Raw genomic sequence first — 17,893 nt, 5'->3', positions numbered from 1 at the left:
CAACCAACCTTAAAAAGTTACTAGTGCGCTTTTCGAACAACGTGACACACAAACACCCCATCACCTTCCCATACATAACCACGCCACCTGTCTCCCAACTGTATTAACAATGGCAAAATAGTCAACAAACAATTTAAAGGACCACTCAGTCACCAAAAAAATATTTAGGACCTTATGGATTACAAGTTACAAAACAGACTAGTCAATTCCCCCTTAAAAAAGTCACTAATTGTTAATTTTAAGCAATAATTTAAAAATTTTGTCACAAAAAATGTCATTAATTATAAATTTTAGCAACAGTTTAAAAAAATCGTCACAAAAAAGTCATTAATTTTCAACTTTCAGCGACTATTTTAAAAATTCGTCATAGAAAAACGTCACTAATTATAAGTTTTATTGACAATTTATAAAAATTATGACAAAAAAAGTTACTAATTGTCAATTTTCAGTGACATGCAAACAATCGTCACAAAAAATGGTTTTTAGCAACAATTTTATTAGGTCATATTTTTAATAGGACTTGATGAGAATTAAGTTTGACTATTAGGACTCATTGGTAGTTTACCCATAAACGTTAGGTCTCTTTTGGAGACACCTCAAATAAGCTACCTATTGACTTAGTGTTCGTTTGGGATGTGGGCTGACTTTTGATTGTTTGGATGTTTGGGAGGAGTTTTTTGATTTTTTTGACTTTTGTGAAAGCAAAATGAAATGATTATGATTTGGATGTGACATTTTATTTTATTGACTTTTTAATATATTTTTTTTGTGTGGCTATTTTAGCCAAAAAATCTCAGGCTTTTTTTTCCCAAATGAACTCTTAGGCTTATTTTGGAAAGTAAAAAAAAAAAAAAACTTTTTAACTTTTAATTTTTTTTAAAAATATAAAAAAAATAAAAAAATAATGTGACTTAAATAAGATAATAAACAGACTTTTTTTTTATTTGCAAAAATTGGCCTTTTTGATTTATATTCATCACATTAATTTATTTTTTTTATACGTCTTTTCGTGATAAACAAAATAATAATAATAAAAAAATCACAAAAAATATATATTTTTCAGAAAGGCAAGCATAGATAATAGATAAGGTACACTGCATTTAAAGTGTTGATAAGGACAGTACTAGCTCCGAACATTCTCAAGAGAGCCTTTCAAATCTCGGTCAAGATTTCGGACATCCTCTTCTATAAATACCCTTCACGCCGCCTATGCGTCGATTTTGTAGCCTTTTCTTTTCTCTCGTCGCATTCAGAGCGAGAGAGACAGAGAGAGAGAGACGAAGCTTCTTTCTCTGAAGCAACTTCACTAGTAACAGTTAAAATTGAAAACTTTGAACATTGTCCAAGAAATAGAACAAATGCGCACAAATTGTGGACATAATTTGCACAAAATTTACAGTGATTTCGCTCAAAATCGAAGCTTGATCGAATAATTTAAAAAACTCTTCCTTTTTTTGGGACTGCTATCTTCAAAGATTTTATAGTAGACATGGATACGCGATTTCCGTACTCGCCAGCGGAGGTCGCTAAAGTTCGCTTTGTTCAGTTCGGCATTCTCAGCCCCGATGAAATCGTAATCTTTTCAATCCCCACTGTATTCTGTTTGATTTTCGTTTTCTATGTTTGGTTGCTCAGAAATTACAAGAAAATTGATGGGTTTGGAATTTTGCAACGGCTAGTCCATTTCTACATTGTTTTTGTTTCTCTGAGACCAAATTAGTTGCTAGGATTTTGGAGTTGAATCATGTGATGCTGCGTTTGTTTTATTTTTTTGGTTGCTGAAAAGAGGTGTGGAATTTCGCAACGGCCAGTTGATTTCTACATTGTTTTTGTTAAGTTGCTAGGGTTTTGCAGTTGAATCATATGATGCTGTGTTTGTTTGATATTTTTGGTTGCGGAAGAAAGATGTTGTGAATTTCGCTACAGCTAGTCCATTTCGATTTTGTTTTTTGTTTGTCTGCAATCAAATGAATTGCTAGGGTTTTGGAGTTGAATCATGTGATGTTGTGCTGATTTGATTTTTTTTGGTCGCTGAAAAGAGATGTTTGGAATTTCACAACGGCTAGTCCATTTCTACATTGTTTTTGTTAGGTTGCTAGGGTTTTGGAGTTGAATCCTGTGTTGATGTGCTTATTTGATTTTTTTGGTTGCTGAAGTGAGATGTTTGGAATTTTGCTACGGCTAGTCCATTTTGATTTTGTTTCTCTGCAATCAAATGTGTTGCTAAGGTTTTGGAGTTGAATCATGTGATGTTGTGTTTATTTGATTTTTTTGGTTGCTGAAAAGATGTTTGGAATTTTGCAACGGCTAGTCCATTCTACATTGTTTTTGTTAAGTTGATAGGGTTTTGGAGTTGAATCATGTGGTGCTGTGCTTATTTGATTTTTTTGGTTGCCGAAAAGAGATGTTTTAAATTTCGCTACGGCTAGTCCATTTCTATTTTGTTTTTTGTTTTTCCAAATGAGTTGCTAGGGTTTTGAAGTTCAATCGTGTGATGTTGTTTTTAATTGATTTTTGTTTGAATTTCTGGCAGAGGCAAATGTCAGTGGTGCAGATTGAGCACAGCGAGAGGACAGAGCATGGGAAGCCAAAACCCGGTGGCCTCAGCGACCCTCGGCTGGGAACCATTGACAGGAAGATCAAGTGCGAGACCTGCATGGCTAACATGGCAGAGTGTCCTGGCCATTTCGGGCACCTTGAGCTTGCCAAACCCATGTTCCATATCGGATTTTTGAAAACCGTACTCAGTATTATGCGTTGCGTTTGCTTCAATTGCTCGAAAATACTGGCCGATGAGGTAGCTTTTTTCCTTCAATTAGTTCACATACCTACTTGGTTGTCAAAGCATCTCTGGATTTTTAGTTCCTTTGTCTTAGCTTCCAGAGTTAAGATGAGAAGTTCAGTTGACTACTGAAACTTACATAGAAATCTCTGATTGATGGATTGGGAGTTGATCTTATTCAATACCGAACTCTTGTAGTTCTCATAGTGACTGCAATAGGCTGCATTTGCATTATGACACCATGGAATTGATTCATTATGGTTCTGATTACTTTAGGAGTGATGTTGTGATGGTGTCTAATTTAGGATAATTGGTTTTACATAATTAGTGTTGGTAGTAAGTTATATTTAACATAAAGTGGATAATCAAAATTTTGTTTCACTGTGTTAATTTCAGTCAGCTTCGAAATGGAAACATTTTGGAAATGATGTATCGGAAACAAGAGGGAAACAACGGTATTTTTTGGAAACATAGTAAATGTTTGAAAACAAAGACTAAAGCCTCTATAAATGTTTGTAAAGTTAAATAATTAAATAATTGAGCATGTTTGAGGTTTGCACATTTGTTTACGTAAACGTCACAAGTGTACAATTTTGTAGTAAATTCAATGTGAACTGAGAATTGGTAAACAAATTAGTTTTATCAAGCACAAGTTTATATGATTCTATAAATGTGCTTTAGGACCCAATCAAATAATTTTTTTATAATATAATATTTGGAAGTAAATTCAATGTGAACTGAGAATTGGTAAACAAACTAGCTTTATCAGACACAAGTTTATATGATTCTATAAATGTGCTTTAGGATCCAATCAAATAATTTTTTAAAAAAACTATATTATTATTATTTTTAAAAAATAAATAACAATATCGATATTAATGATGAACAAAGGTCAAAGGGTTTTTCATAGGTTTGAGAGGTCTTTTTGGAAAACAAGATTAAAGAACATGTTTTAATTAATGAATAAAGGGCTAGTTAAGAAAGTGTATTTGTTTTTGTAAAAGAAAACATATGAAATTCTAGATTCTAGCTGTACTAGGTATAATGCCATGTTGTGGAATTAGACTGGACTAACTGATTAGATTGGGTTCCACTTTTCAAACATGATGACCTTTTTTTTTGTTTTTTTGTTTTTTTTGTTTTTTTGTAATTACATGGAAAGGGGAAAACTTAATGCCAGGTGCTAAACAAATACATGTTTCCAGAAAGCCAATCATGTCTACGTGTTGGATGGTTTGTGCTTTTCATGAATAAGCATATCAACCATCCACTTTTGTAATTGAGTCAACTTTATTTGAATTTCCCTCCTTTACAATGTGTTTATTTTTCAAAGCTACCTTATGTGGATGAGTGGGGACTTTTTTATATATTTAATTTTTAATTTGTTTTTGTTACATTTACACCGTATTAAAGTCCATTGCTTTTTGGGGATGTAGGTTTACATGTAGGAGCAATATACCATGTATCCGCATACATAGAGGAGACGGTTACATTTAGTTTTGCTTTGTTTACACTTGTGCCCTTCATTGCCTTCATCATGTTGATGTAAGATGTATTTTTATTTTTATATATCATTGGGAACATTTGTTACTTTTTCATTCAGTATGACTTCAATTTTCACCTGGCATTGTTGTTACAATTTTGTTTAAAAAAAGATACGCTCAGTTTAGTCCCATTGGGTGGGGTTTGGGAGGGGTAGATTGGGTAAAAATGTAACATTTGACATTATTTGCACAAACCGTCACTGAACTCTGATTGATTGATTAGGATTTTATCTTATTCAATACCGAACTCTTGTAGTGCTCATGATGACTGCAATAAGTTGAAGAGTAGTGCTACACCTAAAAACTTTCAAACCCAATGATGTGGCAATCAATTAAAATATCTAAGGCTTTTCTTTCATATCTTCTCTAATCATTAGTCAATCATCTTTCTTATACATCACTGGGTCTAGAAAGTGGGCTTGTATATCATTTCCTAAGTTGAATTTGCATTTTGACACCATGGAATTGAGTGATTATGGTTCTCATTACTTTAGGGTTGTTACAGTGATGGTGTCTAACTTAGGGTCATTGGTTTTACATAATCAATGCTGGTAGTATGATATAATTAACATACACTAGATAATCAATATTTCGTTTGAGTGTGTTAATTTCAGTTAGCTTCGAAGCGGGAGCATTTTTGGAAATGATGTATCGGAAACACAAGGGAAACAATGAAAATTGTGGAAACGTAGTAGATGTTTGAAAACAACAACTAAAGCCTATATAAATGTTTATAAAGTTAAATAATTAAGGGTTTGTTTGGGAATTGGCTTTTTTAGTGACTTTTTGGCTTTTTACGAAAAGGCGTGCAAAGAAGTGGAGAGAATGGGTGGACTTTTTGGCTAATTTAGCCTGTTCCCAATAAATAATTGATCCGTGTTTGGGGTTTGCACAATTGTTTACGTAATGGGCACAAACATACAATTTGGAAGTAAATTTAATGTGAACCAAAAATCAGTAAATATTTTAAAACAAATTACTCTTATCAATCACAAGTTTATACTATTCTAAATGTGCTGAAGGTTCCAATCGTATGAGTTTTATTTATTTATATTATATTTTATAAATGAAAGCAATAAAGATATTAATGAACATAGGTCTAACGGTGTTTCATAGGTGTGGGAGGTCCTTTGGGCAAACAAGATTAAACATTCAACAAGATTAAGAACAAGTTTCAATAAAGGTTAACAAATACAGGGGCTAATCAAAAAAAGGTTAATGAATAAAAGGGTAATTAAGGAAGGGGATTTGTTGTTGTAAGAGAAAACATATGAAATGCTAGATTCTAGTAAGGTATGAAGCCATGTTGGGGAATTAGATTCAATTGGGTTCCACTTTTCAACTAGGACGGCATTTTTTTTTTTTTTTGGTAAATTACATGGAAAGAAAAAATGGTGATGGCATGTGCTAAACACATGTTTCTAAAAAGCAACTCATAGCTATGTGTTTCCCAACAAAGAGCCCCACAATGGGGAGAAACAACCAACTAAATAAACCTCCATAATGGGAAAGAAATGAACAATTGATTCAATTCTTGCTCTTGACAAAGGAATAGAATATGGCACTTCTATAATAAAAGGGAATTTTACATGATTTAAGGAGGGGCACTATTACAATTTTATGGGAGATAAATAAGACACAATCTTTATGTATAGGGTTGTTATAATTTATTTATATCAAAAGTTAGGTGGGAACATGAACCCCCCAATGCTAAATCTGTCCCTGTATTGGGTGGGGGTTTGGGTACACATACACTAAGTTACACGGACGCGGGTACGAGGATCGGGTGTGGGTGCGTATCTAGGGGTCGGACATTTCAAAATTAAAAATTAAGGATACGTGGATATGTATCCAAATTTAGATACGGGTACGGGGATACGTTATATATATATATATTTTAAATATAGTTATTAAGATGAGTTATATTATATAAATAACAAATAATTATTTTACATATATGTGTTTATTTATTTTTATTAATATATATAAGTATATATTATCTTATAAATATCTTATATGTTATACAATAATTATTATATAATATCTATATAATTTATATAATATCTATTGTATTATATAATTTTTTTTAGATGAGTAATATTACATATTATTATATTAATGTAATTCATACTATATATTATATATTAATGTAAATGTAATATGATTAATAATTTATAAAAATTATTATTATATATGATAAATTATATAAATTATATTATATATATTATATATAAATTATATAAATTATATTATATAAATTATATTATATATATTATATATGATCAATATATATGATCAAATCAGAGGCGAAGAGAGAGAACAGATTGAGAGACGAGAGAGAGAGAGAAGCAGAGACGAGACGAAGACAGAGAGAGAAGCAGAAACGAAGAGAGAGACGAAGACGATCGAGCTCGAGGTCGAGATCGACAGTGATCGAGGCCCTAGACGAAGACGATCGAAGCCCTAGACGAAGACGATCGTGATCAATAGTGAGAGCCCTAATCGTGATCGATGATCGAAGCCAACAGTGACCAGGTTCTCTTCCTTTCTCCTCTTCCATTTCTTTGCTGTCTGTAAAGTGCTCCTCTTCCATTTCTTTGCTGTCTGTGAAGTGCCGTGTCCGAGAGAGATGAGGCGAATCCGACACAGATCTCACACCCGCACCCGTGTCGTGTCGTGTCGACACGGGTACTTCGCCCCAAAGTGACGAGTCCATGTAACATAGCACATACACATAACATTTGACATTGTTTGCACGAAGTGGTTGTCCTCATGTTCAAACCTACAATCTCAAGGTTAATTGACCGAGTTTTAACCACTTAACCAGTGGCCACTCTTGTTACAGTTTTGTTTCCATATTTTAAATGTGGTTTATTCGTGAACCTCCAATGTATCAAGCTTTGCTTTGTATGTAATGGCTCAGCCTGTTTCCAGAGATCTTCTCAGAACAAATGCCTCTGCTGTCATATTATCTGATGATATGCTCTGAGTTTTTTAAATTTTATTTTTATTTTTTATTGTTTTCCTTATTTCCTTCCTTATTTTTTGTAGTATGTATTGTTGGATGTTGTGTTTCTTATTCAGTTCCTACTCTTGTAGGAGGATCACAAATTTAAGCAAGCTGAAAAAATCAGAAATCCAAAAAATAGACTTAAAAAGATCTTGGATGCCTGCAAGAGCAAAACCAAATGTGAAGACACCCAGGGTCAAGGTACTGATGAACCAGTTAAGGGTCGAGGGGGCTGTGGTGCTCAGCAACCGAAGCTCACCATTGAGGGTATGAAAATGATTGCTGAATACAAGATTCAGAAGAAGAAAAATGATGGCCCCAAACAGCTTCCTGAACCTGTTGAAAGGAAACAGCAGCTCTCTGCTGAAAGGGTAACTATAGTGAAGAAATGCTTCTAGCAATGTGATTCTTATGCTTTCCTCTTGTCAGTTTCTGGTTTGTCAAGACTGACAAAGCTACTTTTACATGATATATAGGTTCTTAATGTCTTGAAGCGTATAAGTGATGAAGACTGCATATTTTTAGGCTTGAATCCTAAGTATGCCCGTCCAGATTGGATGATACTGCAAGTCCTTCCAATACCGCCACCTCCAGTGAGACCTTCTGTGATGATGGATACTTCTGCCCGGAGTGAGGCAAGTCTTTTTTGTTGTTTCACTTTATGAGGGATTTTCTTTTCAAGATAGGAGTTGTAGATACTCTTATGGAGTTCTGTTGGAGTTCATTGGAATGTAGGTTTAGTGAGTTTGTAGTTTATAATTTTCTACATGGTCATATGTCAGCCAGTTAATTCAATGGAATAATTTTGTAATTGATATCAAGCAACTTTTATGTTACATATTAAAGCTCAAATTCAATATTGTGACTCACCTCATTCTCTCTTAGAGCAGGATGATTTAACACATCAGTTGGCTATGATCATTAGACATAACGAAAACCTGAGGAGACAGGAGAGAAATGGGGCTCCTGCTCACATAATCTCTGAATTTGCACAGTTATTGCAGTTCCATGTAGCTACATATTTTGACAATGAGCTTCCGGGTCAGCCAAGGGTATGTCTGCATCCATACACTCCTATTTACATATTTATAGTTACATCGTTTCTCACTTGAATCTGTTTACTTTTCAGGCTACACAGCGGTCAGGACGGCCTATCAAATCAATATGCAGTAGGCTTAAGGCTAAGGAGGGTCGTATTAGGGGTAATTTGATGGGTAAACGTGTGGATTTTTCAGCACGGACAGTCATCACTCCTGATCCAACCATTAACATTGATGAGCTGGGTGTACCATGGAGTATTGCATTAAATTTAACATATCCGGAAACTGTCACTCCTTATAACATTGAAAGGTCTCAAATGTCTTAGAAACTCTACATGATTTTACTTTTTGTAAGTTTGGCTCTAAAGTCCTTGTTACATATTGTTATCTTTCTTGCTAGGCTGAAGGAGCTCGTTGAGAATGGCCCTCATCCTCCCCCTGGCAAAACTGGAGCCAAGTACATCATCAGGGAAGATGGTCAGAGGGCTGATCTTCGTTATTTGAAGAAAAGCAGTGATCATCATCTGGAGCTTGGATACAAGGCAAGTATCCTATTTGTGCTTTACATGATTGTTTAATGGGTTACTTTTATCTACTTTTGTTTGAATATGCTCCATCTTCATTGCAGGTGGAGCGACACTTAAATGATGGAGACTTTGTTCTCTTCAACAGACAACCGAGTCTGCATAAGATGTCCATCATGGGGCACAGAATCAAGATCATGCCATACTCAACCTTCCGTTTGAATTTATCTGTGACTTCTCCTTACAATGCAGATTTTGATGGAGATGAGATGAACATGCATGTACCTCAGTCGTTTGAAACCAGAGCAGAAGTTTTAGAGTTAATGATGGTACCCAAGTGCATTGTGTCACCTCAAGCAAATAGACCTGTCATGGGTGTTGTGCAGGACGCACTTTTAGGATGTCGCAAGATAACGAAGAGAGATACGTTTATTGAGAAGGTGATTCTTGTTCTTTCACTACACTCTCTGTCAAATTTTGTTTTAATTATGGTGATCTCCTCCAATTCCGTTGTTTTGATCTTAATCCTTTGTTTTCTTTTGTAGGATGTTTTCATGAACATCTTGATGTGGTGGGAGGATTTTGATGGAAAGATACCAGCACCAGCAATTTTGAAACCTAGGCCTCTTTGGACTGGAAAGCAAGTGTTCAATCTTATCATTCCGAAGCAGATAAACCTCTTGAGGACATCAGCCTGGCACTCAGAAACCGAAACTGGACCTATAACCCCAGGAGACACTCAAGTTCGTATAGAAAAAGGGGAAGTCATTTCTGGAACTCTCTGCAAGAAAACCCTTGGCACATCCACAGGAAGTCTTATTCATGTCATCTGGTATGTTTGTAAAAAATTGAAGAAAGGTAGAAGATCCTTGGATACTTTTCCATTTCTTCATCGTGTTAGGCATGCATTCACTCTGTTATGTTTGCATGTACAGGGAGGAGGTTGGGCCTGATGCTGCTCGCAAATTCCTGGGACATACCCAGTGGCTTGTTAATTATTGGCTTTTGCAGAATGGTTTCAGCATTGGTATTGGGGACACAATTGCAGATGCTGCAACTATGGAAAAAATTAATGAAACTATTTCTAAAGCCAAGAAGGAGGTGAAAGAGCTTATTAGGGCTGCCCAAGATAAACAGTTGGAGGCTGAGCCTGGCCGGACTATGATGGAATCATTTGAGAACAGAGTGAACCAGGTGGATGAATTATATTGAATGCTTCCTGAAAGTTCTTATGACTTGTTGATGATTTTCTTAACGTATGGTTACTTGTTCAGGTACTGAACAAAGCTCGTGATGATGCTGGAAGTAGTGCGCAGAAGAGTTTAGCAGAGAGTAACAATCTGAAAGCAATGGTCACGGCAGGGTCAAAGGGAAGTTTCATTAATATATCACAGATGACTGCTTGTGTTGGGCAGCAGAATGTTGAGGGTAAGCGAATCCCATATGGCTTCATAGATAGGACTCTTCCCCATTTCACAAAGGATGACTATGGACCTGAAAGTCGTGGATTTGTGGAGAACTCTTACCTACGAGGTTTGACTCCTCAAGAGTTCTTTTTTCATGCAATGGGTGGTAGAGAAGGTTTGATTGACACGGCAGTCAAAACTTCCGAGACTGGATATATCCAGAGGCGACTAGTGAAAGCTATGGAAGATATTATGGTCAAATATGACGGTACGGTTAGGAACTCACTGGGGGATGTTATCCAGTTTCTGTACGGGGAAGATGGTATGGATGCTGTTTGGATCGAAACACAGAAGCTGGATCCCCTTAAAATGAAGAAGTCCGAGTTTGATAGTGTTTTCAAATATGAGATTGATGACGAGAATTGGAACCCAAGCTACATGTTGCCAGAACATGTGGGGGATCTGAAAACCATCCGGGAGTTCCGCAATGTATTTGAAGCTGAAGTCCAGAAACTTGAAGTGGATCGGTATCAGCTTGGAATGGAAATTGCTACTACTGGTGATAACTCTTGGCCTATGCCTGTGAATCTGAAGCGGCTCATTTGGAATGCACAGAAGACATTCAAGGTTGACTTGAGAAGACCTTCTGATATGCATCCAATGGAGATTGTGGAAGCTGTTGATAAGCTTCAGGAAAGGCTGAAGGTTGTCCCTGGTGATGATTTGCTAAGCATGGAAGCACAGAAAAATGCCACCACATTTTTCAACATTCTTCTCCGTAGCACATTTGCCAGTAAGAGGGTGTTGAAAGAGTACAGGCTTACTCGTGAAGCATTTGAGTGGGTTATTGGTGAGATAGAATCGCGATTTTTACAGTCACTTGTAGCACCTGGAGAAATGATTGGATGTGTTGCTGCCCAGTCTATTGGTGAGCCTGCCACTCAGATGACTCTGAATACCTTCCACTATGCTGGTGTGAGTGCTAAAAATGTCACTCTCGGAGTTCCTAGGTTGAGGGAAATCATTAATGTGGCTAAAAAAATCAAAACCCCTTCTCTCTCTGTCTATTTGAAGCCCGAAGTCAGCAGGACAAAAGAAAGGGCCAAGAATGTACAGTGTGCTCTGGAATACACTACTTTACGCAGTGTTACACAGGCTACTGAAGTGTGGTATGATCCAGACCCCATGAACACAGTCATAGACGAGGATGTTGATTTTGTCAAGTCGTACTATGAAATGCCAGATGAAGAAATTGCCCCAGATAAGATTTCTCCGTGGTTACTTCGTATAGAATTAAATCGTGAGATGATGGTCGATAAGAAGCTGAGCATGGCTGACATTGCTGAGAAGATCAATCTTGAGTTTGATGATGATTTAAGCTGCATATTTAATGATGATAATGCTGAGAAATTGATTCTACGTATCCGAATCATGAATGATGAGGCTTCTAAAGGGGAGTTGCAGGATGAATCTGTGGAAGATGATGTTTTTCTCAAGAAGATTGAATGCAACATGCTGACAGAAATGGCCCTTCGAGGTATCCCAGATATTAACAAGGTGTTCATTAAATCAGGTAAAGTGAATAAATTTGACGAGAACGAAGGATTTAAGCCTGAGAATGAGTGGATGCTTGATACTGAAGGAGTCAACCTTTTGGCTGTTATTTGCCATGAGGATGTCGATGCCAGGAGGACAACTAGCAATCACTTGATTGAAGTAATTGAAGCCCTTGGAATTGAAGCAGTTCGTCGGTCCTTGCTAGATGAATTACGAGTTGTTATCTCTTTTGACGGATCGTATGTAAATTATAGGCACCTGGCTATATTGTGTGATACCATGACCTATCGAGGTCACTTGATGGCCATCACTCGTCATGGTATTAATCGGAATGGCACTGGGCCAATGATGAGATGCTCATTTGAGGAAACAGTGGACATTCTTCTTGATGCTGCTGTGTATGCTGAGACAGATTACCTGCGGGGAGTTACTGAAAATATTATGTTGGGTCAGCTTGCACCCGTTGGTACCGGAGATTGTGCCCTGTATCTAAATGAGAAGATGTTGCATCAAGCTATTGATATCCAGCTTCCTAGTTACATGGAAAGATTGGACTTTGGCACAATGCCTGGTCGTTCGCCAGTTACGGGTAGCCCTTACCATGATGGAATGATGTCACCTAATTACTTGCTGAGCCCAAATCTTCGCTTGTCACCAATTACAGATGCCCAATTTTCTCCATATGTTGGTGGGATGGGCTTCTCTCCTGCATCATCTCCAGGTTACAGCCCTTCTTCGGGATATAGTCCTTCCTCTCCCGGGTATAGTCCTGCCTCTCCTGGGTATAGCCCAACTTCCCCCGGATATAGCCCGACGTCACCTGGTTACAGCCCCACTTCCCCAACATATAGTCCAAGCTCTCCCGGTTATAGCCCAACAAGCCCTAGATATTCTCCTACAAGTCCATCTTACTCCCCTAAATCACCTAGTTATAGTCCTACATCGCCCAGCTACAGCCCTACCTCTCCAAGTTACAGCCCTACATCTCCCAGTTACAGCCCAACTTCTCCAGCTTACAGTCCCACCTCTCCTGCATATAGCCCCACCTCACCTGCATATAGCCCCACCTCTCCATCTTATAGCCCAACCTCACCGTCTTACAGCCCAACCTCTCCATCATACAGCCCAACTTCACCGTCTTACAGCCCGACCTCACCCTCTTATAGTCCAACTTCTCCCTCGTATTGCCCAACCTCCCCTGCCTATAGCCCAACTTCTCCGGGTTACAGTCCAACATCTCCGAGTTACAGTCCAACTTCGCCAATCTACAGCCCTACATCTCCGAGTTACAATCCGTCCCTTGCTTATTCCCCTAGCAGTCCAAGACTCTCGCCATCCAGTCCATATAGTCCTTCATCCCCGAATTACAGGTAAATGACGGTTACTTTACCTTTGAAATGTAATTTGTTGTTCTGCTTTGCCATTCCTCGTATAGTTGAGATTTGATTTATGCAGAGTTGAAAGCCTAATTGGTAATCACCAAATACAGCCACGTGAACTAGTCTCTTGATTTTAGTTTTGACTGCTGATTTTAGATTTTTCTTCTTGAATTTTTAATTTGGGCTAAGTCAGATGTTGGGGGTTATGTTGGTTCCTTGACTTAATCTTGTATTCGATTGCTTAATCTTTGACTTGTTATATTGCAGTGCAACATCACCATCATTTTCACCAACATCTCCGACCTACTCGCCCTCAAGTCCAATGTTTAGTCCCAGCAAGTAAATCTATCGGTCATGTTTATTGAGGCTTTAAAATTTTACTGTTCATTTTAAATTTTCTATAGATTAAAAGCCTCATATCATTTGCTAGAGCACGATCACAATGAGTATTTAATGTTTGTGGTGTGAATTAGAAATGATGTTCTTATCATTCTAGTTAGAGTACGATGCCACAACGAATGTATTTTAATGTTCTGATGGAATTGGAATTTTAAGTTTGGGACACATTTATTCAGTATAGTTATTATGTGTTTCCAAATTTACTTGCTCATCACTCCTCTATAAGTCTGAGTCATTAGTGATCCTTTGTCACTGATTTATGTGACACTGTATATCTCCTAGGTATCTGAGTTTGCAATGGTTTAGGTTTGCTCTCTGTGTGTGTGTGTGTGTGTGTGTGTGTGTGGGGTGTGTGGATAAGTGATTCACTTTTTTCTTACTTGCTGTTTGCATTGAAGGTTCTCTCCCTGTGGAGAAATGACTTAAAACTTTTTTTCCTACTCGCTATTTCCGTTGAATAACACGAGGGGCTTTGTTGGGGAAACATTTCTTATAATTTTTTTCTTACTCTTTTAGTTTGGTTTTTATGCCTGTGGTGGTGTTACTTTCACAACATTGAAACGAGGAATATGTCCAGTACTTTATCTGGGCATGTTTTGTATTAGATGCATTGGTTACACAGATTCACAGGCCTTGTACATGATGCTCTGGAGTGATAACGTTATGATTGATTAAAAAACTGGCTATTTATCTGTTTTAAATTTACTTGTCATCGAGTTTTTTTCGTCATGTGTTCCAATTTTGCAGCCCTTACAATTCTAGCGTGAGCCCAGATTATAGCCCAAGTTCACTGTACAGGTGGGTGGAACCTCTCCGTCTGAATTTAGTTTCTATATTTTCTGCGTAGTCTGAAATTGGTTTTGTCAGTGAACCCATTCTTTCTAAACTGTGTTTTTTCATATTCTTTCCACAGTAGTGTTCGGTGCTCGCCAAGTGCATCTGGATATTCACCATCATCTACAAGTCAGTACACTCCACAGATAAGCAACAAGGACAATGGGAGCAAGCACTAGATCATAATCTTCACAACCATTTGAATTAGTTGTAGAATGTACATAATGGGCTTCTCTCTTATCTGTAAATTGAACGAGAAGTCCTCACATCGAAGAATATGAGCTTTAGTCGACAAGATTTGAAATTTCTATGCAATATGCAGAGTCATTTCGCTACTTGTGTGTAGGGGTGTGCGCGGTGCGGGTCGGTGCGGTTTGAGAGAAAAATAGAAACCGTATGGCGGGTGGCGGATTGATAAAAGTGTCACTAGAATTTGCCATTTTCCTTATCGAAAACCGGCGGTTCAGTTGGCAAATAATGGCGGATTTGCCTTGGCGGTTCGGGCGGATTGGCGGTTTATAAAAAATATAATTTAAATTACAAAACTTAAATCAAAGAGTAAAAAAAAGACGAGAGATATCGTAATGTTAAGCATCTTGTGAATCTTTCTTCTGATGCAGCAAGTGTAGCAACAACATGATAATATCCACGACTATACCATCAGTTCATTACAAGCATCTGTGGAAGTTACAATGATCAAATACAATACATAAAATTCCCCTCGAGTAGTAATGTAATACTCTATTCTAAGGTATAGAACAACAAGCAAACTTAAGTAAAAAAGAATTTTTAGAATCCTATAAAACATGATTTAATAGCGGTGCGGGTCGGTGCGGTTTGGAAGAAAAATAGAAATCGGCGGATTGATAAAAGTGTCACTAGAATTTGCCATTTTTCTTACCAAAAACCGGCGGTTCGATTGACAAATAATAACGAATTTGCCTTGGTGGTGCGGTTCGGTGCGGTTTTGGCGGTTTCGGCGGTATTATGCACACCCCTACTTGTGTGTGTGAACTCTGCTGGGTCTAAGTTAGATTGTATTGTCTATATCTATGGGATCAATGTTGGATTTCTGTACTGTTCAAAAAGAAAAATTTGTTAGATTTCTATCAGACTTTGCAAGTACTCCACTAAAAATGTAGTGGTTAGTGGCTTTGTTGTACTGTTGTTGCTTTGATGGTTAGTTCGACTAATGACTAGTTAAGCAGTTAGTGGAAACCCATAAATATTTAAAGGCTTTGTTTGTATTTATGGATTTAAACTGAATGGATTTTGGTATTAGTTATTAAAAAAAAAAGAAAAAAAAAGAAGAAGATAAAATAGTTTATATATTAATTTCAAGAATGAATTTGAGACCATTGTTGGATGAATTTAAATGGATAATTATCTTTTTAACTATTAACATTATTCATAGACGTAATGATAAAATTTTTGTATTTAAAATATAATCCATTAATAGCAATTTATCTGTCGTATCTGTGAGTAAAAATAATTTATAAAATTTATGTATCTTTTGTATACCCTATTGGCAAAATAAAATGAATAATTCTATACATACTAACAATCTTACTAAAAAGTTTACTAAAAATACAAGAGTCCAAATGTGATTGGTTATCAAAAAAATAATGACATTTAAACATCCAATGATGTTTTGTACATTTATGTTTTTAGTAAGATTGTTAGTAAGAATTTAAGTAGATGTAACATTACTTAAATAAAATTTGAGAAAGAAAGTGTTGTGGAACCTAAAATTTGGTGGGTTGTTTTACAAACAAAAAACAAACATTAAACTCAAGGTTTTACAAAGTGACCGCAACCATTACGTAATAGTTGTAGTGGTTACCGCCACCCGTTACGGCCACTTTTGTAGTGTGATTGAAATTCACAAGTGTGTCGGATGTAGCGACTGTTGCAGTGGCTGCAACGGTGCCGTAACAGCCGTAACAGCCTGTTACGCACTATTACATAACGGTTTCGAACTGTTTCTTTCGAAAAAATACACAAAAAAAAAGTTAAAAATGGGGAAAAAGGGATAGAGAAAAGAGGGAAGATAGAGGAGCAAGAGATAAAGAGAGAAGAGAGAAGCTGAAAATGGGGGAAAAGGGATAGTTAGTGATTGATTTTTTGTAAAATATAAAGTCATCAATTAAAATAAAATATAAAAAAATCAGTTTATATTGATTTAAAAATATGAAATATATTGGATCATACTTAAAAATTTACAAAAATTGATCAATATTTATTTTAAACCTAATAAATATGATCATGGAAAAAAATATGCGTATCGGTAAGTTTTTTTCAAAATGTGCGAAAAATAAAAAAAATTCACGGTTCTGGTTACCGCAACCGTTATACTACAGCCTTTACACTCTGCAACCGCAACTACGCCATCGCCACCGTTACGGCGACCGCAACCACTTTTCAGAACCTTGATTAAACTATATTAAATTCTTTAGAATAATGGTATGTTTAGGTATCGATTCATAAGGACAAATGTGAAATTAAACTAATTTAATTGTTAAATTTTTAAATTAATTTTGATCAAAGAGATGATTTTTTATAAACTAATGATAACTAAAATACTAACAAATTAAATTAGCGATTAAAAATGAAATTGGGATTACTGATTTTGAAAAAAAGCTAGGGTAATGAATTCACCGTTAGTTACATAAATAAGGTTTCAATTTGAAAATCAATTATGTTACGATTCGAACCAAATAATACTTAGCACGAGTCGTTCGCTCTAAATTAGGGTAGCAAAACAATTCGTCCTTCGTAGTATGGCTTGTCTCATACCTTGAATATGAATAAATAAAAAACCATTAGAAATCATTCAACAATCACAAAAAGTAGAATACTTGAAGAAATAATGAAAAATATATATAAAAATTTCTTGAATACCATACAACTTGTTCAAACCATTACATAATCAAAACCAAAAAGAAAACCCTATTTACTTGTCTAGGGTTTTATCAAAATTCTAGAAATAGAAGCTTAGCCACTCATGGAGGAGTGTGAAGAGGTAAAAGAAGAAGAATCCCTATGGAAGATATTCTTGAAACTTGAGAAGCCCCCTTTCCAAACCCTAGCCCCTCCTCTGTTTTTTAAAATTTTCAGAACCCTAGAGCAGCCCATTTTTTCTCTTTTTATTTCCAACAAAACAAACTTGAAATTCCACGCATGTACCCTAGGTGGGCTGCTCGAGCGCCCATACTTTCTGCTCTAGCGGTGGTGGGCCGCATATGCAGTGGAGCGTGGCCGCACGTGCAGTAAGGTGGCAGGCCGGGACTTTTCACTACTCGTACGGAGAATCTGCTTTTGCGTTACTTTTTGCTTGAATTTGCGTGTTGTTTGCTAAATATTTACAAGTGCACAAAATACATCATTTCCACCAAATAAACAAAATTTAAAGACTATA

The 17,893-nt window shown here is 36.5% G+C and overlaps 1 protein-coding gene across 1 annotated transcript; it reads left to right on the top strand.

The window, feature by feature from the left end:
• The first annotated feature begins 1,244 nt into the window (after window positions 1-1,244).
• On the top strand, window positions 1,245-14,813 carry LOC114260480 (DNA-directed RNA polymerase II subunit RPB1-like). The gene is made up of 14 exons (XM_082873402.1): window positions 1,245-1,573; window positions 2,534-2,797; window positions 7,426-7,707; window positions 7,813-7,971; window positions 8,227-8,388; window positions 8,466-8,686; window positions 8,777-8,918; window positions 9,005-9,340; window positions 9,446-9,732; window positions 9,836-10,094; window positions 10,175-13,233; window positions 13,510-13,581; window positions 14,389-14,439; window positions 14,555-14,813. The coding sequence occupies exons 1-14, from the start codon at window positions 1,490-1,492 to the stop codon at window positions 14,652-14,654; spliced, it is 5,478 nt and encodes a 1,825-aa protein (XP_082729528.1). The 5' UTR covers window positions 1,245-1,489; the 3' UTR covers window positions 14,655-14,813.
• The last annotated feature ends 3,080 nt before the right edge of the window (window positions 14,814-17,893 follow it).

Source organism: Camellia sinensis, chromosome 6 (genome assembly GCF_055761805.1).
Source record: "Camellia sinensis isolate YWXY chromosome 6, ASM5576180v1, whole genome shotgun sequence".
Lineage (NCBI taxonomy): Eukaryota > Viridiplantae > Streptophyta > Magnoliopsida > Ericales > Theaceae > Camellia > Camellia sinensis.
The sequence above is the reverse complement of the archived record's forward strand: the minus strand, read 5'-3'. Positions and strand labels throughout refer to the sequence as shown.